Source organism: Lipotes vexillifer, unplaced genomic scaffold (genome assembly GCF_000442215.2).
Source record: "Lipotes vexillifer unplaced genomic scaffold, Lipotes_vexillifer_v1.1 scaffold1106, whole genome shotgun sequence".
In the NCBI taxonomy this organism is placed as follows: Eukaryota; Metazoa; Chordata; class Mammalia; order Artiodactyla; family Lipotidae; genus Lipotes; species Lipotes vexillifer.
In genome coordinates this window covers 802,441-825,591 of record NW_006776601.1, presented here as the reverse complement: position 1 = coordinate 825,591, position 23,151 = coordinate 802,441, and the positions used below count along the sequence as shown (strand labels likewise).

The 23,151-nt window shown below is 33.9% G+C and overlaps 1 protein-coding gene across 1 annotated transcript in view; it reads left to right on the top strand.

Annotated features, from left to right (window-relative positions):
* The window catches only part of STXBP5L (syntaxin binding protein 5L), a 401,935-nt gene that overhangs the window by 321,876 nt on the left and 56,908 nt on the right, over positions 1–23,151 (top strand). Inside the window, exon 20 of the mRNA XM_007450522.1 lies at positions 4,532–4,597. Coding sequence (XP_007450584.1) covers positions 4,532–4,597 — 66 coding nt within the window. The remainder of the gene's footprint in view (positions 1–4,531; positions 4,598–23,151) is intronic.

Here is a 23,151-nt window from a genome sequence, read left to right as displayed (position 1 = left end):
CAAACTTTGTACTGAAAAGCACACTGATCTGTAATTAGTAGGTAAAATATAAGGTTCCATCTTTGAATTCTAAAAAAATGAACAAAGAAATTAAAAATAGGGGAGATATTACTTAGTAATATATGTGAGTTTTCTAGAGTTTAGTTTATAGTAATTTCAATGTGACTCGAACAAATAAAACAGCTAATATAACTTAGGGCAGTGGTTCTCAACCCGGCATGATTTTGTCCCCCAGAGGATATTTGGCAATGTCTGGAAACATTTTTTGTTGTCACAGCTGGGGGGAGGAGTACTCTACTGGCATCTAGTGGGTAGAAGCCATAGATGCTGATAAACATCCTACAATATATCACCCCACAACAAAAAAATTATTTGGCTAAAATGTCAATCAAATTTGAAAGCATTGAGACCAGAGAAGTTTATATGGTAAACGGTAATTTGGTAAGAACATTCCCAAAGTGTAGACTATTTATATATGTGAAGACATTTGTACACTGGGTATTAGTCTCCTAAAGAATATTGGTATTTTATTTAACATTCACAAGTTGCTACTTCAAATACGATATTGATTAAATTATCCATTAACACACATTATAGGTATATATTCTTAGAAATCTTTAAATAAATGTTGATATAATTCATTGTACCCAAGGGGGTTTTGTCTTCTGATATTCAATTATTTATTTACCATAAAATATCTCTTTCTGATCTTAACTGGGATTTACTATTTTCTAATGAATCACCATACAAATCTTCCAAATTTAGTTGTCAATTTACTTTACTTTATCCATATATCAGACATAACTTTCTCCACATAATCTTTGGGAAATCTCACCATTGAGTGTTCAATATATTATGAGGAAAAACACAATTATTTGGCATTACCCTGAGCACTTCTATGAATACCTACTAGTGTCAGTAATGGATTAACCAGTTTACCTGGTTTCCATTCCTTTGTTCCACATGCCTTCAATACAGCTTTAACAGTATTTCCAAGAGATTAGATATAAGTGGAGGGGCTTTCCATTTCCAGATAGGATGTTGAAAGATATAAAAATTCTTCATACCCATGGTAATAATGATGACACAATAATAAAATCCTGTGATAATAACAATGATAAAATTAAAATTATACTTTTCTACGAGGCTTCTGAAGAGTGGATTCAAAGAAGCCTTGATTAACTGAATTCCAGAGAGATAAGAGCCATTCATAGATAAGCAGAAAACCACAGCTGCTTTTATACCTGGGGCAAGTGACTGAGCTGGTCAGGAAAGGAATGGGCCTTCTATAGATGGACAGACTGCAAAGAATAGGAACAACTATAGGTTTAGTGACTATCTGGACTGAACTGTTGAATGGGAATCCGAAATAGCTCTAAACACAAAATTATTCAGTTTGGCAATTCTCTGCCAACTAACCCCACCACTCTCAGAATTTTTCTGAGAAAGTGGCAGCAAATGAGAAAGCACAGAGAATTTATGCAGTCTCAAAGTGCTTGCATTCAGGGGTTATTATAGAATTTGACCCAAGCTGAATTAAACTATCTGAAACTGCATCTCAACCCTCTTTCTGCACAAATACTAGGAAAAGTAGGAATCAGCCCCTTGAGGAAGGGTTAGGGAAGTTTGAGTGTTGGATTGAGGAGCAAAGAGATTTTGAAGGGAAACCTAATCTAATTAAAGCTTCAGACCAACCCTAGTTCAATTCAGTACTGTGTAGAATCTGATTGATTAGCACTTCACTTGAGTTATCTAAGGACAAAAATTGGTAAGGCTATAAAAAACTTAAGCAACTCTCTTAACCAAATTGACCTAACTGACATAAATAGACACCTACACCACACTAATGAAAATGTGCATTTTTTTCATTAGATGTGGAATATTCACAAATATAGACTGAGTCATGAAACAATAAAGAATTAAAATCAAGCAGAGTAAGTTCTCTGATCACAAAAGAAATTAAATTAGAAATCAGTAAGAAATATGTCTTAAAATCCCCAAATATTTGAAAATTAAGAATAGCTCATGGCTTAAAAAAGAAATCACAAGGGAAGTTTAAAAATATTTTTAACTTAGTGGGCTTCCCTGGTGGTGCAGCTATTTTTTTCATTAGATGTGGAATATTCACAAATATAGACTGAGTCATGAAACAATAAAGAATTAAAATCAAGCAGAGTAAGTTCTCTGATCACAAAAGAAATTAAATTAGAAATCAGTAAGAAATATGTCTTAAAATCCCCAAATATTTGAAAATTAAGAATAGCTCATGGCTTAAAAAAGAAATCACAAGGGAAGTTTAAAAATATTTTTAACTTAGTGAAAGTATAAACACAAAATATCAAAATTTGTGATATTGAGATGTTACTAAAGTAGTGCCTAATGGAAAATTTACAACATTAGAAGCTTAAATTAGAAAAAAGATCTCAGATCAGTAATCTAATAGCTCTACCAATATCAGACAAAATAGATTTTAAATCAAAAAATTTCACTAAAGAGGGACAATTTAAAATGATTAAATGGTCAATATATCAAAAAGATATAACAATTATAAATATATGCACCTGACAACAGAGCTACAAAGTACATGAAAAAATATCTGACAGAATCAAAGGGATAGACAATTCAACAATAATTATTGGTAATTTTAATACTCCACTTTTAAGTATAGTACGAGAACTAGGCAGAAGACCAAAGAGGAAATAGAAGACTTGAAAAATGCCATGTATAAGACCTGTACACTAAAATCTACAGAAAGAAAATGTTTAAACATTATTTAAATGGAGGAGATATTAGATGGTATATCTTTATGGGTTGGAAGACTCAATATTTTTAAGATATTTATTCTACCAAATTATCTATAGATTTATCACAACTCAATAATAATCTAACATATCTTTTTATAGAAATTGACAAACTGATTTTAAAATGTATGTAGAAATGCAAAGAATCTAGAATAACTAAAACACTTTTGCAAAAGAACAAAGTTGGAAGATTTCACTTCCTGATTACAAGATGTAATATAAACCTGCATTAATTAGTGTGGTAGTCAAAAAAAAAGACAAATAGGCCAATGATTACAGAATAGAGAATCCAGAATTTGACCCACACATACATGGTCAATTTATTTTTGACTAAGGCACTAACACAAATCAATGAGGAAGGAAAATCTTTTTAATAAATAATCATGAACAACTGGGCAAATAGATAGGGGGAAAATGGACCTTAATCCCTACCTCACACCATAATCAAAATTAACTTGAGATTAATTATAGTCCTGAAAATGAAAGCTAAAAATTAAAAAAGTTTCTTGAGAAAACAAAGAGTGATATTTTCATTACCATGGGGTAGACAATGATTAATTATACAGGAATCAAAAAAAACATTCTAAAGAAAAGAAAAAAATCAATAAATTGCCCTTAAGGCAAATTAATCTTTTGCTCATGAAAAGACATCTTATTGTCACCAAGAAAATGGAAAGTCACAAATGGAAGAAAATATTCAGAATACCTACTTCTGACAAAAGACTCTTAAGCAAAATATGTAAAGAATTCTATTTAAGATTTGGCACTACTCAGTTCTGTAACCTTAAATAGTTTAAACTCTCCAAACTTACAGTTTCTTATTTATAAAACGTAAGGGCTGGGATAGAGTGTGACAATGGACATTTTCTAAAATTCTATGATTTTTTTGACCCTACAGCAAGTTTATTGGTACAAATTATATAAAGAAGGAGGTGATGGAAAGGAATATGAATAAAGATGGTTTGGGTAATTAACAATGGCTCTTAAGTACCCCTGGGTATGGGGATTTACATTAAAGTAGAAACTCTGAATACTTGTTTACAAAGAAAAAATATGAAACTCTCCAATAAGGGTAGGAAAACCCTAAGTATATTTTGTGAATGACACAGGAAAGCATACTGGCAGATAGTGGGAATTACAAATTGTTTATTAATCTATTGTGCCTATCCTTATATTTTTCAGGAAAGTGACAATAGAATATAAGAAATATTAGAAATGAGGAAAATATAGTGCTTATTATAAGAAGGAATTTGATACCATTGAACAAATCATTTAGTATTTACTATACAATACTGCATTTTTATAAATAGGTATAATATTTAAAATTTGTTATATCTCCTTGAAGGTCTTTTAAAAAGCCAATAACCATTTCTCTTGGAAGTGGAAGATTTGATTAGATCTTTTTAAAAACCCCTTCTACTTCATGTTTTTCTTGGTCTATTTTCAGATGAAACTACATCATTTACTAAAATAGTTACTTCATATGGAAAAATAAGAAAAGGAATTTTATATCTTTCCACCATCATATTCAATTACCCTTTATATATCAGTTAGTTATTGCTTATTTTTTCCTATGTCATTGTTAAAATTTTTCAAAATAATTGTCATAACATAAGCATAGAAAAGTTCTCACAGGGGAAAAATAAAACCTTTTAAAACTTATAGGAATTAATAAGAATTATTTACGAAATTTTAGCAAATTTTCTCATTTTTTGTCATTTTATTTTCAGGTTTAACTGAGCTGAATGACAGTCCAGTTCCCCTGGAACTTGAGCGTTGCAAGTCTCCCACTTCAGGTAAACATGAGTGGTATTTTTCAATCTTCTGAAGATTACTTCACTGCAGTAATCTACTGCGTTATCTTCATAATTCTTGAGAAATTCATAATTTTGGTAATTAGGTGTAATTTCATTTTGAAATTTTTACCATAAGCAAATTCTATTCCAAAATAAAATAGAAATAAATGTCTTAAAATATTTATTACTTCCCAAAAAATTAAGATCAGAGGTATAATACTTTTAAAAACATTTTAAAGGAAGTTAATTTGCAGATGTATTAATAATGCTAAGTAAAAATTTTAATATTATACAGAAACTGTCTCATAGCTAGAGCTGAATTAGTGGGAAATATATACTGTAGGTGCAGTAGCATATGAAACCATCCCTCTGGATCATAGTTTTGAAACATGTATATTCATTGGCAAAAGAAAAATGATAGTATATGTTGTGAGCCCATTATATTAAAAATATGAGTATAAAGCTTCTTAGGAATAAGTTTTTAAGGTCTGTGAAAAAAAAGGTATAGTACAAATTGTTGGGTGTCAGCATTGTGAATAATTTGCTTTTTAAAAATTTTTTATTTACTTGATTTTTCTGTAATATATACGTAGTAATGTGTAAATTTTTAAGCACCAAAAAATTAGGTATATCTTTGACATTGAATTGTAGATCTGTTTTCATAGAGTATCAAAAAATTATTTATTTATTTATTTTATTTAAATATTTTATTTTTAACTTCATGCAAATTTATAAACATTTAGTTATCGCTTTGTAAAGCAATGAATTTTGACTTTTAGAAATTCAGCTGGAATTGTGACATTCTTCAATCTACTTCCTTAAGAGTTGCTGGTTGTTTATTGTTATTCTTCAGGAATGTAGGCTGAATAGAATCTAGTTATGTACTGTGTAAATTTCTGTTTTAATCATATCCATCTAATCCTTATTTTACTGCTTTCATGTTAAGCATGGTCTCATACATTTACCCTTTCTTTTGCATTCCCATTGGCACCATCCTAATATAGGTATTTATTACACCATACCTAGAATATTACAAAATTACTCTAACAGGTGTCTCTATTTTCCATCTCTCCCTCTTAGAATTCATTTTGCGTATCATGTTGCAAAATTAATCTCCTTAAAATATTACTTTGATATTTTCCCATGTCAGAAATCTTCAATTAAAATATAATTTAATATTCTGTATCAAATTCAGCTAATTTAACCTCACTTTAAATTCTCATCCATAATCTGAATTTGAATAGTAATACATTTATTAGGTTCTAATATCAAAAAGAAATGGAATTAAAAAAATTTCCCTCCCATCCTTCCCCATGCATTGTTTCTACTCTCTTGAAAAATTAAACATTATTGGTAGTTTCTTGTTTATCCTTCCAGGCAATTTGTGTTTGTAAACAAACTAAAAAGAAACAGATTTTTGCCTTCTGTTTTGTACAATAGTAGTAATATTATGCACTTCGTTGTACTTTGCTTGTTTCACTTTACAGTGTATCTTGCTTTCTATTTCATTACATAAAATATTTTCTTATTATTTGCATTTATATGATATTGAATTATATGTGTACTATAATTTATTTAATCATTTTACCAATTAAAGGACACATAGTTTAGTACCAGTCTATTGCTATGTCAAACAATGCCACAGTGACTAACCTTGGTACATTCCTCACTTTAAATGTGTGCGGGTATATCTATCAGATAAATTCCTAAAATTGAAGTTGCTGGGTCAAAGAGTATACACCTGTTTAATCTTTAAAGCTACTCCCCAACTGCTCTTCTTGGGGTTTGCAACAGTTCTCTCTCCTTCTAGCAATAACATGAAAATATTGGTTATCAAATTTTTTTATCTTTGCAAGTCTATTTGGTAAAAAGAATATGTCAGTGCAGTTGCAGTTTACCTCTCACATATTATAAGTGATGTTGAACACCCTTTTATATATTTAAGAGTTCTTTAAATATTTTTTGTAAATTATCTATTCATATACTTTGCCCATTTTCTATAGGTTGTTCATTCTTTTTAAATTAATTAGTCCTCTTCATAAGTTAAGAAGATTTTCGCTTTATGACATGAGATCCAAATATTTTTCTCAATTTTAACTTTTAACTTTGCTTGGGTATATCTTGCCTTAGAGCAGTTTTTTTCTAATCACTGATCTTTTCTTTTAAGGACTTCTTTATGCCCAACAATTTAAATACTATTGGTTATCTACTTTTTAACATTTTAGTAGAATTCCCCTGTCATTTACCCTTTATATTTACTTATCTTGTATGTTTGTACTTTCTCTGAAAAGAAAAATTTTTTCATTATGGAACATTTCTAAAAATATACAATACACATATGAAAAGATTGAGAGCGTTTCTTTAATTAGGGTAACTAAGTTGATCTATTTTGCTGTTTAAACCCAAACAGTGGTTTTACTGGTTTTTTAATTTGTTTTTTAGCTTACTGATTTCTGCTTTATATCTTTATTAGTCTCCTCTGTTTTCCTTCATTTTACTTTTTCCTTTTTCACGTTTTTGTGGTAGATGCTTAATTCATTTACATTTATTGTTTCTTACATATTGATGAAACCAGGCAAAATTTCTCTTTGAACTCTGTTTTGACATGTAATAGCTTTTGATATATTATGATTGCATTAACAGTATTTTCTATATAGTAAACAGTTTGTTTATATTTCTTTGACCCAAGAGTTATTTAATGTAAATGTGTGGCATTAGGTAGCTGTAAGTTTTACCTTATTAATCATGTTATTTAAGTCTCTCATGTCATTACTTATATTTTGATTACTTGACTTGTCAAAGATGGGGAAAAGGTGAATTAAAATATTGTATTAATCATGTGTTTCTATTTTTCCTTGTATCTGCTGTTTATTTTTTAAAATATTCATGTGTAAATATTCAAAGATATATACACAAAAAATACATTCTTTACCATTAATCACCATTGTTCATTTCATATTGTGTCCTTCACCTGAATTCACCTTGTTTGGTATTAATACCACAGCTCTTGCTTTTATTTGTAATTTCTTTTTGTATTCCTTGGCCTTACCTCTTTTGAGGTAAACTTTTTTTAAATTGAGGTACAATATGTAAATCTCAAAGTGCATAATTCTTAAAAGTTCAGGTAGACTAGTTTTTACAAATGAATACACCAAGTAAACTTACCCAGATCAAGATATGGAATGTTACTGGAACCCCGCGCACCTCCCCTTATGCCCCTCTCAGCCACTAACCCCCACAAAGTTACCTGCTATTCTGACTTTTATCATCATAGATTAGTTTTGTGGGTTTTTGGACTCTCAGATGAATGGAATCATTCAGTATTTACTTTTATTTTTTGCTTATTTTGTTCAACATTATGTGTATGATATTCATCTATGTTGCTGAATGATTTTTATTGATGTGTAATGTTCCATTATATGAATATATCTCAATTTATTTATGCAGTTTATTATTGCTGAACATTTTAGGTGGTTTTCAGTTGGGGGCTATTATAAGTAAAGCTGTTATGACCAACCTTGTCTAATTTTTAATACAAATATAACTCATTTCTGTGTTACATGTATCTGGGAGTGAGTTTTGAGGTCATAGGGTATGCATATGTTCAGCTGTTCAGCTTCAGGAAATACTACCAAATTTTCTAAAGTGGTTGCACCAATTTTACTTCCATTAACGGTGTATAAAAGTTCTATTTGTTCCACATACTTGCCAATTTTCTTTTTTCAGTTTCAATCATTCTGGAGTGTATATAGTGCTGTCTTGCTGTAGAATTAAATTGCAGTGCATATCACTGATGTCTAATGATTTTGATGAACTTTTACATTTATTGACTATTTTTAATATCCTCTTTTATAAGATATTCAAGTATTTTACTCATTGTTATTATGTTGCCAGCTTTCTTTGATATATAAGAAATTTTGCATATGTATGTAGGTAGGTAGATACATACATAAAAAGAAGTACTTTTGTTGGATGTATATAGGGCAAAATATCTTTTCCCATTCTGTGCCTTGCCTTTTACTCTCTTAAAGGTGATCTTTTCATGAGCAGAAGTTTTTAATGCTAATGTTATTCAATTGATCAATACTTTCTTTTATTGTTAGTGCTTTATGTGCTTTGTTTTATTTTTAAGAAAATCTTTGCTCACCCCAAGTTCATAAAACTATTTCCCTATCTTCTAGGAGGCTTATTGTTGTACCTTCACTTTTAAGTTCAAGTTCCATTTGAAATGTATTTCTGTGTCTAATGTGAGGAAAGAGTCAAGGTTTATTACTTTCATTTAGGTATCCAGTTGACAAGGACCATCTATGAGAAAACTATCATTTCCCCCACTACACTAAAATGGTACTTTTGCCACAAATTAGTGTACTCTACCATGTATGTGCATGTTTCTAGACTTTATGTTCTATTTCATTCGCATGCTTACCATTAATCCGGTTCCACACTGTTTTATTTGTTGTAGCTTTATAGTATTGCTGGTAGTATAGGTCCTTCAATTTTGTTTTTGTAGCTCTTTTTCAAGAATGCTATAGCTATTTTAGGTCTTTTCTTTTCATATAAGTTTTAGAAAAAACTTGTCAGTTTGCACACAAATATGTTTGGATAGTGATTGTAATTTCATTTCATCTATAGATCAGTTGGTCAGAAATGACATTCAACAATGAATTTTCCACTTGGTATCTCTCCATTAATGTGTCTTCTTCACTTTAATATTTTTAGTCTTCTTTGTAGAGGTCTTACACATCTTTCATTAGCTTTATTACTCAGTATTTGATATTTTTATGTTGTAAATTTTTAAATATCTTTTTATTATTTTTATGGCTAGAATATAAAAATAATTAATTTTTGTATATTGACCTCATGTCCGGAATATTTGATAAACTTATTTCAGTAATTTGTCAATTCTTTTAGATTATCTATGTATCCAGTTATGCTCCCCCCTGTTAAAATGACAGTTCCATTTCTTCTTTCTAAAGGAAAAAATTAGCTAGGACCTCCAAAACAATGCTGAATCGATGTGGTGTTAGCAAATATCTTTTCTTTTTTCCAGTCTCAGGTATGAGTCTTTCAAGATTTCAGAGTTAATTATGAGGAATATCTCTGAGTAAGAGAGGTCAGAAATTAGGAGAGCCAGAAACTGATAATCATTTTATAACTCTGCTTTCCTGCATGGATCTTAAACTCCCTTTTAGCCCAATAAACCACAAGTAATATAGGGTGAAGTTTAATATTTTATTAAATTAAATATTAATAGAATAATAAGTCTAATTAATAGAATGACTATTAAATATTTCCTTTAGGATGATGAGAGAGACAAGAGTAGGGATTGGGAGCTGAAAGGGTCCCGGTGAGCCAACCAGAATGCTGATGTTCTCAGCTTCCAGGATAACAATCAATTCATATTATTCATTCACCCAACTATTTAACAAGTAATTTACAGTATCTACAGTTAGAGTGATATTATGATATCCACTGAGAATAAACTAATGAACAAAATTAACATACCCCATGCCAAATGGAACTGACAGTCTATCTGTAGAAACCAACATTAAAGCAATAGTTATACAAATTGTTATTATTTTTCCTTAAAGCTGTGTAACCATTTTTCCCCTCACCAGGTAAGCTTGTGCAGTTTGTGCACTGCATAAACATACATCCCAAAGGGGTGAGCAGAAGCTAACATGAGCCCTAGCTCCACTTACCTGGAACAGAACTGCAGTCCCCTAAAGGAAACAGCCCCTTTTTCTTTGGCCCAAGAAACTAACCAAGCCTTCAACTGTAGGGTTATATCTGCCCACAAGATGTACATTTTTCTAATTTGTCCTACTTGAAGGTTTGCCTTTAAAAATCATTTTCCCAGTTTAACATCATTTTCTAGGTTAGCATTATGTCCTAATACAGCTGCTACCTATGCAGCTATCCATCCTCATGATTCTCACTGTCCACAATATACAATAGACTTATAATGCTACCAAATTCAAGTGAAGACTAGGGTGATAGAAATATTTATCCTTAAAAATATCTTTGGCTTCCCTGGTGGCGCAGTGGTTGAGAGTCCGCCTGCCGATGCAGGGGACGTGTGTTCGTGCCCTGGTCCGGGAAGATCCCACATGCCACGGAGTGGCTGGGCCCGTGAGCCATGGCCGCTGAGCCTGTGCGTCCGGAGCCTGTGCTCCACAACGGGAGAGGCCACGACAGTGAGAGGCCCGCGTACCGCAAAAATAAATAAATAAAAAATCTTTATTAAAAAATATCACAGAAACTAATGTCACAAAATACTAAAAAAAGAAGTAATCAACTCTGTTGTTCTCAAACCTGAGTTAGAATTAGGTCTCATAGCCTAGTTTGAATGCTGCCTCTGTGTGATTCTACATGTCTAGAACCCCATTACATCCTCCAAAGAAGAATGCTTCTTCCTTCCAAAGAGTCCTCTATTGAGGCAGTACCAAAATACTCAGGTAAAGGCACAAAACAGACACCCTTCCAAATAGTTATCATGAAATTCACCTCTAAGGTAAAAATACTTGGTTTACTTGGGCTAAAAATTACATGCCAATAGTTTTTTATTCCCTTCCTTTAGGACTTGCTACCAGAACTCCCAAGGCAGCACCAGGCTTTTATAGGAATGAAATACCAGCTGTGAGACAGAGGAATCAAGTACATCACTTGCCAGGTGAAAGTGAAAATCTCTTTTATGAACAAAGAAGTTATTCATACTCCATAATTTCTAGACTTCACAATTTGTCTCAAAACCTTTATTCTTACTTGTGCTGAAAACACAGGTCCCTCACGGTGAATGAAGACTAATTTCCCGAAAGCAATGGTTAAAACTATAGACACCAACTTCATGAGATATAAAGCAGGAATTCCTAAGGCTTTTGACATTTGCCATAGAATTTAGATAGTGGTGGGGTTTTTTTTACTGTAAACCTGGATAATTTCATCAGGCCTACAAGAAAATAATGGAGTGACCAACAGATAATTTAGGGAAAACCTAAGAGCCAAAAAGTAGTTTTGTAAAAATTCTCCTTAACTCTTCATGATACAATTAAATATTTTCTGTGATCAGAAACAACTATGATTATCATGGAAACTCCAAAGAATCACCTCAAAGGGGCCCTTGCTCTCTCAAAAATAGTGAGCAGAAAATTTTATGCAGATTCATTGAATATTTGATGCTGCTCATAGGGATGAAATCAGAATCAAACACAAGTTGTACAGCCTTCTTAAATTAGGCATTCATTAAAAAATAGTTGTGACTAGATTTACAACTTCAACAAGCATGAATTACCAATATTCTAGACCCCAAGTAAAGTCAGTGACTAAGGACCCTAAAAATAATTGTAACCCACAATTTTCCAAGACAGCAGTTTCTTTTTTTTTCCTTGTGTAATACAACACCCCTGTGATATGCCTTTTTTCTGATGAGAAAACTGAAGCTCAGAGTATTTAAATAAGTGGAGCTAGAATCCCAACTGAGATTTATTTGGTTGTAAAGCCTAAGCTTTCCCCCTGATTTTCATTAATAAATTAAGAACAAAAAAACGGGAATTACAAAAAATAATCACAATTGGAATTATATGACATCCAGTCAGTGGACACAAGATGGCAGAGTAGAAGGATGTGAGCACACCCCTTCTTACAAAAACACCAAAATAATAACTGCTGAACAATCAACCACAAAAAATGCTGGAAAATACCAAAAATGATCCCCTACATCCTACAAGACAAAGAAACCACAGTGAGACAGTAGGAGGGGCACAATTGTGATAAATCCCATACCCACCAGGTGGTCAATCCACAAACTGGAAAATAATTATACCACAGAAGTTCTCCCACAGGAGTGAAAGTCTGAGTCCCACATCAGGCTCCCCAGCCTGGGGTTCTGGCAATAGGAAGGAAGAGCCCATAGAGAATCTGGCTTTGAAGGGCAGTGGAGTTTGATCACAGGAATTCCACAGGACTGGGGGAAACAAAAACTCCACTCTTAGAGGCACACACAAGGGCTCGTGTGCACCAGGACCAGGAAAAAAAGAAGTTGCCTCATAAGAGCCTGGGGCAGACTTACCTGCTAGTATTGGGGGGGTCTCCTGTGGAGGTGGGGGGGGCAGCTGTGGCTCACTGAAAGGACAGAAACACTGGTGGGAACTCATTGGTGTGATCCCTCCTGGAGGCCATCATTTCCTCTCCAAGATCTGGCCCCACCCAACACCCTATAGGCTGCAGTGTGGGGACACCTCAGGCCAAACAACCTACAGGGCAGGAACTCAGCCCCATGCATCATCCAACAGGCTACTTAAAGTCTTCTGAGCACACAGCTGCCCGTAAAACACACCCCCTGACATGACCCTGCCCTCCAGAGGGAAAAGACCCAGCTCCAGCTGCCAGTGGGCAGGAAGCAGTCCCTCCCATCATGAAGCCTTCATAAGCCTCTTAGCCTCATCCACCAGGGGGCAGACAACAGAAGCAAAAAGAACTACAACCCCACAGCCTGTGGAATGGAAACCACAATCACAGAAAATTAGACAACATGAGACATCAGAGGAATATGTCCCAGATGAAGGAAGAAAATAAAACCCCAGAAGAACAACTAAATGAAGTGGAGCTAGGCAATCTACCTGAAAAACAATTCAGAGTAATGATAGTAAAGATGATCCAAGATCTCAGAAAAAGAATGGAGGCACACATCAAAAAGATACAAGAAATGTTTAACAAAGACCTAGAAGAACTAAAGAACAAACAAACAGATGAACAATATGATAAGTGAAATACAAAATACACTGGAAGGAATCAATAGCAGAATAAGTGAGTTAGAAGAATGGATAAGTGAACTGGAAGACAGAATGGTGGAAATCACTGCTACAGAACAGAATAAAGAAAAAAGAATGAAAAGAAATGAAGACAGTCTAAGAGTCCTCTAGGACAATATAAAATGCACCAACATTCACTTTATAGGGGTCCCAGAAGGAGGAGAGAGAGTAAAAGGACCTGAGAAAACATTTGAAGAGATAATAGTTGAAAACTTCCCTAACATGGGAAAGGAAACAGTCACCCAAGTCTAGGAAGCACAGAGAGTCCCAGGCAGGATAAACCCAAGAAGGAACATGCAGAGACACACAATAATCAAATTGAAAAAATTAAAGTCAAAGAAAAAATATTAAAAGCAACAAGAGAAAAATCAACAAATAATATACAAGGGAACTCCCATAAAGTTAACAGCTGATTTTTCAGCAGAAATTCTGCAGGCCAGAAGGGGTTGGCAAGATACATTTAAAGTGATGAAAGGGAAGAACCTACAACCAAGAATACTCTACCCAGCAAGGTTCTTATTCGAACAAAACAACTAAATGAAGTGGAGCTAGGCAATCTACCTGAAAAACAATTCAGAGTAATGATAGTAAAGATGATCCAAGATCTCAGAAAAAGAATGGAGGCACACATCAAAAAGATACAAGAAATGTTTAACAAAGACCTAGAAGAACTAAAGAACAAACAAACAGATGAACAATATGATAAGTGAAATACAAAATACACTGGAAGGAATCAATAGCAGAATAAGTGAGTTAGAAGAATGGATAAGTGAACTGGAAGACAGAATGGTGGAAATCACTGCTACAGAACAGAATAAAGAAAAAAGAATGAAAAGAAATGAAGACAGTCTAAGAGTCCTCTAGGACAATATAAAATGCACCAACATTCACTTTATAGGGGTCCCAGAAGGAGGAGAGAGAGTAAAAGGACCTGAGAAAACATTTGAAGAGATAATAGTTGAAAACTTCCCTAACATGGGAAAGGAAACAGTCACCCAAGTCTAGGAAGCACAGAGAGTCCCAGGCAGGATAAACCCAAGAAGGAACATGCAGAGACACACAATAATCAAATTGAAAAAATTAAAGTCAAAGAAAAAATATTAAAAGCAACAAGAGAAAAATCAACAAATAATATACAAGGGAACTCCCATAAAGTTAACAGCTGATTTTTCAGCAGAAATTCTGCAGGCCAGAAGGGGTTGGCAAGATACATTTAAAGTGATGAAAGGGAAGAACCTACAACCAAGAATACTCTACCCAGCAAGGTTCTTATTCAGATTTGATGGAGAAGTCAAAAGCTTTACAGACAAGCAAAAGCTAAGAGAATTCAGCACTACCAGACTAGCTTTACAAAAAATGCTAAAGGAACTTCTCTAGGTGGAAAAGAAAAGGCCACAACTAAAAACAAGAAAATTACAAAGGGAAAAGCTCTCTGGTAAAGGCCAACACACAGTAAAGGTAGGAAATCATCCACATACAAATACAAATTCAAAACCAGCAATTGTGAGAAGAGGAGAGTACAAATGCAGGATATTGGAAATGCATTTAAAATGAAAAGATCATCAACTTAAAACAATCTTCTTTATACATAGAGTGCTACATCAAAACCTCATGGTAACCACAAATGGAAAATCTACAAAGATACACAAAAAAGAAAAAGCAATCAAACACAACATGAAAGATATTCATCAAATCACAAGAGAACAAAACAGGAAGAAAAAAAATCTTCAAAAGCAAATCCAAAACAATTAACAAAATGGCAATAAGAATATGTATATCAGTAATTACCTTAAACATAAACAGATTAAATGCCCCAACCAAAAGACAGAGTGGCTGAATGGATACAAAAACAAGACCCATATATGTACTCTCTACAAGAGACCCACCCACTTCAGATCTAGGGACAAATACAGCCTGAAAGTGAGGGGATGGAAAAAGGTATTCCATGCAAATGGAAATCAAAAGAAAGCTGGAGTAGCAATACTCATATCAGAGAAAATAGACTTTGAAATAAAGACTGTTACAAGAGACAAAGAAAGACACTACATAATGATCAAGGAATCAATCCAAGAAGAAGATACAATTGTAAAGATTTATGCACCCAACATTGGAGCATCTCAATATATAAGACAAACACTAACAGCCATAAAAGGAGAAATTGACAATAACACAATAACAATGGGGGACTTTAACACCCCACTTTCCTCAATGGAAAGATCATCCAGACAGAAGATCAGTAAGGAAACACAAGCCTTAAATGACACATTAGACCAGATGGACTTAATTGATATTTATAGAACATTCCATCCAAAAGCAAGAGAATACACATTCTTCTCAAGCACACATGGAACATTCTGAAGGACAGATCACATGCTAGGCCACAAAGTGAGCCTCGGAAAATTTAAGAAAATTGAAATCATATCAAGCATATTTTCGAACCACAACACTGAGATTAGAAATCAACTACAAGAAAAAAAACTAAAACACAAATACTTGGAGGATAAACAATATGCTACTAAACAACCAATGGCTCACTGAAGAAATCAAAAAGGAAACAAAAAATACCTAGAGACAAATGAAAACAAAAGCACAATGATCTAAAACCTATGGGATGCAGCAAAAGCAGTTCTAAGAGGAAAGTTTATAGCAATATAGTCTTAGCACAGGAAACAAGAAAATCTCAAATAAACAAGTTAACCTTACAACTAAAGCAACTAGAGAAACAAGAAACAACAAAACCCAAAGTTAGAAGGAAAGAAATCATAAAGTTCAGAGAAGAAATAAATGAAATAGAGACAAAGAAAACAATAGCAAAGATCAGTGAAACTAAAATACGGTTCTTTGAAAAGATAAACAATATTGATAAACCTTTAGCCAGAATCATCAAGAAAAAAAGAGAGAAGGCTCAAATCAATAAAATTAGGAATGAAAAAGGAAAAGTTACAATGGACACCACAGAAATACAAAGCATCATAAGAGACTACTACAATCAACTCTGTGCCAATAACATGGACAACCTACAAGAAATGGACAAATTCTTAGAAAGGTACAACCTTCCAAGACTGAACCAGGAAGAAATTGAAAATATGAACAGACCAATCACAATTACTGAAATTGAAACTGTGATTTTAAAACTCCCAACAGGGCTTTCCTGGTGGCGTAGTGGTTGAGAGTCTGCCTGCCGCTGCAGGGAACATGGATTAGTGCCCTGGTCCGGGAAGATCCCACATGCTGCGGAGCGGCTGGGCCCGTGAACCATGGCCGCTGAGATTGCACATCCAGAGCCTGTTCTCTGCAACGGGAGAGTCCACAACAGTGAGAGGCCCACATACCAGAAAAAATAAAATAAAATAAATAAATAATAAAAACTCCCAACAAAAGTCCACAACCAGATGGCTTCACAGGCGAATTCTATCAAACATTTAGAGAAGAGGTAACACCTATCCTTATGAAACTCTTGCAAAAAACTGCAGAGGAAGGAACACTACCAAACTCATTCTGTGAGGCCACCATCACCCTGGTACCAAAACCAGAAAAAGATATCACAAAAAAAAGAAAACTATAGGCCAATATCACTGATGAACATAGATGAAAAATATTCTCAACAAAGTACTAGCAAACCGAATCCAGCAATACAATAAAAAGATCATATACCATGATCAAGTGGGATTTATCCCAGGAATGCAAAGATTCTTCAATATCTGCAAATCGATGTGATACACCACATCAACAGATTGAAGAATAAAAACCATATGATCATCTCAATAGATGCAGAAAAAGCTTTTGACAAAATTCAACACCGATTTATGGTAAAAGCTCTCCAGAAAGTGGGCACACAGGGAACATACCTCAACATAATAAAGGCCATATATGACAAACCTACAGATAACATCATACTCAATGGTGAAAAGCTGAAAGCATTTCCTCTAAGATCAGGAACAAGACAAGGATGTCCACTGTTGCCACTTTTATTAAACATAGTTTTGGAAGTCCTAGCCATGGCAGTCAGAAAAGAAAAAGAAATAAAAGGAATACAAATTGGAAAAGAAGTAAAACTGTCACTGTTTGCAGATGACATGATAGTATACATAGAAAATCCTAAAGATGCTACCAGAAAACTACTAGATCTCATCAATGAATTTGGTAGTTGCAGGATACAAAATTTATACACAGAAATCTGTTGCATTTCTATACACTAACAACGAAAGATCAGAAACAGAAATTAAGGAAACAATCCCATTTACCATCGCATCAAAAAGAATAAAATAACTAGGAATAAACCTACCTAAGGAAGCAGAAGACTTGTACTCTGACAACTATAAGATGCTAATGAAAGAAATTAAAGATGACACAAACAGGATGAAAAGATATACCATGTTCTTGGATTGGAAGAATCAATATTGTCAAAATGACCATACTACAGATTCAATGCAATCCCTATCAAATTACCAATGGCATTTTTCACAGAACTAGAATTAAAAATTTCACAATTTGTATGGAGACACAAAAGACCACGAATAGCCAAAGCAATCTTGAGGAAGAAAAATGGAGCTGGAAGAATCAGGCTTCCTGACTTCAGACTATACTACAAAGCTACAGCCATCAAAACAGTATGGAACTGGCACAAAAACAGAAATATAGATCAGTGAAACAGAAAGCCTCGAAATAAACCCAGCACCTATGGTCAATTAATCTATGACAAAGGATGCAAGACTATACAATGGATAAAAGACAGTCTCTTCAATAAATTGTCCTGGGAAAACTGGATAGCTACATGTACAAGAATGAAATTAGAACATTCTTTAACACCATACACAAAAATAAACTCAAAATGGATTAAAGACCTATATATAAGGCCTGATACTATAAAACTCTTAGAGGAAAACAATTGAAGAACACTCTTTGACATAAATCACAGCAATATATTTTCAATCCATCTCCTAGCATAATGGAAATAAAAACAAAAATAAACGGGCACTAATTAAACTCAAAAACTTTTGCACAGCAAAGGAAACCATAAACAAGACAAAACGACAACCCTCAGAATGGGAGAAAATATTTGCAAACGAAGCAACTGACAAGGGATTAATCTCCAAAATATAAAAACAGCTCATGCAGCTCAATATCAAAAAAATGAACACCCCAATAAAAAAATGGCCATAAGACCTAAATAGACATTTCTCCAAAGAAGACATTCAGATGGCCAAGAGGCACATGAAAAGATGCTCAACACTGCTAATTATTAGAGAAATGCAAATCAAATTACAATGAGATATTACTGCACACCAGTCAGAGCAGCCATCATTAAAAAGGCTATAAACAATAAATGCTGGAGAGGGTGTGGAGAAAAGGGAACCCTCCTACACTGTTGGTGGGAATGTAAATTGGTATAGCCACTATGGAGGGCAGTATGGAGGTTCCTTTACAAATTAAAAATAGAGCTACCATATGACCCAGCAATCCCACTCCTGGGCATATACCTGGAGAAAACCATGGTTTGAAAGGATACATGCACCCCAATGTTCATTGCAGCACGGTTTACAATAGCCAAGACATGGAAGCAACCTAAATGTCCATTGACAGATAAATGGATAAAGAAGCTGTGATACATTTATACAATGGAATGTTACTCAGCCATTAAAAAGAATGAAACAATGCCCTTTGCAGCAACATGGATGGACCTGGAGCTTATCATACTAAGTGAAGTAAGTCAGACAGAGAAAGACGATTATCATATGATACCACTTTTATGTGGAATCTAAAAAAATGATATAAATGAACTTATTTACAAAACAGAAACAGACTCACAGACTTGGAGGATGGACTTGTGGTTGCCGGCGGGGAGGAATGGGAGGGGATGGATTGGGAGTTTGAGACTGACATATACACACTACTATGTGTTGAACAGATGGCCAACGGGGACCTGCTATGTAGTGAAGGGAGCTCTGTTCAGTATTCTGTGGTGGCCTAGATGGGAAAGGAATTTGAAAAAGAATAAATACACGTACATGTATGGCTGAGTCACTTTGCTGTACACTGAGGCTGATGCATCATTGTTAATCAACTATACCCCAATATAAAATAAAAATTTTTTTAAAGAGCTGGAAAGGGCTTCCCTGGTGGCGCAGTGGTTGAGAGTCCACCTGCCGATGCAGGGGACACAGGTTCGTGCCCCGGTCCGGGAAGATCCCCATGCCGCAGAGCGGCTAAGCCCATGAGCCATGGCCGCTGATCTTGCATGTCCGGAGCCTGTGCTCAGCAACGGGAGAGGCCACAACAGTGAGAGGCCCGCATACCACAAAAAAAAAAAAAAAAAAAAAAAAAAAAAAAAAAAAGAGCTGGAAAAAAAAAAGCCCAAGCAATTATGACATCCAAGCAGAGAGAAGTTGCTAAACTATAAAGAGACAATGTTTTAACAAAAAAATTAAAAAGAACTTAGATATATTTTTCATGAAACATCAGAAACACTTTACCATTTAAATTCCAGGAAAAACTGGTTTTGAAAGTAATTGTTAGTTTTTATAATTTATATAATCAAATTATCACAATCTGAATTTATTAAACCTTGTTTGCTAAAAACAGTAATCAACATTGGTATAGTACTTTAAAGTACTCAAGGTATTTTTCATGAGTATTATCATATTTAGTCCTATAGCAATCCTGTAAGGTTGGTATAGTTCTCATTTTATATGAGTGGAGAATTATGGCTAAGAAAAATAATTCTATAACTTGCCCAAGTTTATCCTGCTAGTACATGGCTTAGCTGGAACCAACCTAATCTTTAGACCTCAAGTTCCTCTCACTCCACAAATTGACTTCCTTTTGTATGCTTTCAAAAAGGTGTGTTGAAGAACCTAGTTCTCTCTAGGAGTTTATAATTCAAGATAGACAAGAACAGAAATAAAGTTTCATAATCAGTTAACATTTGCTCATATGGAACTTATCATATGACACTAACAAAAAGTCACTGATTCACTAACATCATTTAGATAGAAATGTAATACATATTTTTAGGTGGCAAGAAAACTAGAGTCATGACATTAAAATTTTGTATGCTGGGGCAAATTCTAATAAATATACCTCTTTGCCTGGCTATATCATAACCACTTATAAAAAAATGGGGGGTGGGAAATGGCAACAAAATTAGAGGTGTGTAGGTCTTTTAGGACTCCACCATGGCACGGTAACTCCAAAATATTTTTTGTGTTTTTTAACTACACTTGCACATATATATATGTATATGTATATATGCATATATATGTATATTTATATATGTGTGTATATATACACATACATACACACACACACACACACACACACACACACACACACACACCCCAGGTGTTTTTGTCCTATCTTCGTTTCTAGCATAGGGAAGATAGAGACAAATGAAATTAATTAACTGACTGGTTGGAATATAGTAATGAATCAATAGGTGGGTAAACTTAACAAACATTTTAATCTAAACAACTTTTTATTTTAATTTAGTGTTAGGTTTATTTATTTTATAGAAGATGTCTAGGATACACAGTTGGTATCTTCTATGTCAGGAAGATTGTATTGCTTAGTGCAAAGGGCATAGCTTTGGAGTCTTAGAAATTTGACCTTACCCTACCTCTTTCTACCATTATAACTTTAGCCAAGTTTCTTAATCTTAACTGTGTGCTAGCGCCCAGAACAGAGATTCTCAATAATATACAATAGTGGTTATATTATAAAAGCAATGATGAACTCCCGTGGCCTAAAGAGACTAAACTTGTTCTCCTTGACCATTCTAAATTTCCAATTAATAGTTGTAGCTTAGCCTTAAAGTAGAAATCCTTCATGGGAAATCACAAAGTCAATCCAGTTGTTTCTAATCAACAAACAGCTTATCAAAGATTTGAGTTAGAAACTTCTAACCTAGCTTTTTATGATATTTCCCATTAAAGTAGTAGCCATATTCAGACTGATTGACGGTTCATCTCTGTTCCTAAAATTTTGATTCAAATGTGGAACCAAGGATCTGAATAAAAACTTATTTGAAGCCAATACGACATTCCTCTGATGAGCCAGGCTGCACTATTTATTTACTTTAAATTGAATCAGGACTTAGGAAAAAGGCATATGAATATACAGGCAATGATACAGTCAAGATATACTGAAGCCTCCTAGGCAAAACCCTGTTGTAATACCTGAACTTCTGTTTATATTTAGGGCTGAGCATATGACCCCATTCTGGCATAAGCTATTGTAAATCATCACAGTACCATGCCTCATTACTGTAAATGAACCTGAATTTGGGAGGCAGATAATCTAGGAGTAGAGATGAATAGTCTTGCAAAGGTTTATAATCTGGTCCTATTGTAGCACTTGGCCGTCACCAAATCTTTAGGCCTGAACTTATAAATATTAATATGTATTTTGCCATCAGCTAATCCTTTTACTCATTTGCATCATCTTTGGTCTCTTATGACATCCTACCTAACAATTTCTAGGTGATTCATAAGGTGATAGATGTGGTTAGGTAAGTGAGTAACACTATCTGTGGGGATGCTTTCCTTCAAATTTTTTAAAACTCAGATTTAGTGGCATGTAATTTACATTAGAATAAAATTCACCTTTTTAAATGTACAGTTATTCATTTTCTTTCCTTTGTTTTTAATTGTGTTTTTATTTTCAAAAATGTAAGCCACAACATGTTAAAGTAGCATGAATTTCCTGACAATTTTCCCAGAATCTAACAGGACTAGGAATAATAAGAAATCAAACTGTTCTAATACTTGCTGCAGCAATATTCCCTGCCCCGCAGCTGGATTACAGTATGGTACTGTTTTCTGTATTACTGTCTGTGAGCCAAGACAGGCAGCTTTTCAAGGTGTTGAGGGATTGTGCAGAGGAAAGAAAGAATGGTACCATATGCAACTGGAAGCATTATCAAACATGCTGTATTTAATGCTAGACACTAGATTGCAAAAAGGACATGTTATCTGGGTAAGTCATTTTTGATACAGAATACCACAGAATGACAAGCTTTCTTGCCAGCTAAGTTTAATAATGAATATAATACCTAATATTATTTACCACACCATGTTAAGTACTTTACACATATTTCTTTAATACTGACAAATCCCTTTGAAGTAGGGACTAATTATCAAACCCATTCTACAAAGGAAGAGAAACAATCATCCTGAGATTTAAGTAACTACCAGACCAGGGTCCCTCGGCTGGCAAATGTTTGAGTTATGGTTTGACTTCAGCTATGGTTTTGATCACTGGGCTTCATTTCGCCAGACCCTAGGAAACTTACCTTGGAGAAAAGCAGAAGTCTTTGTGGAGCTTTACAGAAGGGAAAAAACATATCTGTTCTCTTCTAATAGGAGCATTACTATCCTTGTAACTATCAACTTCTCTTCCTCATTAGAAAATGGAAGATCAAAGACAGATACGAAAAAAAATTGCTCAAAAGGAACTAAAAAAGTACCTGTTAACTTATTATATATATATATAATCATAATCACCTTAAAATTCTCAGCAACATAATATCTTTATCAAACTTAACAACTAAGGACAACATGGTGTCTCTTTAATGGAAAATCTGAGATGCATCGCAGGACGTACTTTTTTGTGGAAGGGTCTTGAGTGAACGTCCCATAGGTTGGTTAAAGTTTATAAAACAGTAAAACATGATTTCTCAAAATGTGATCTGTCTGCCAACTTCTTTTATTAGTATTGCCTGCAACACTTATTAAAATACAGATTCCT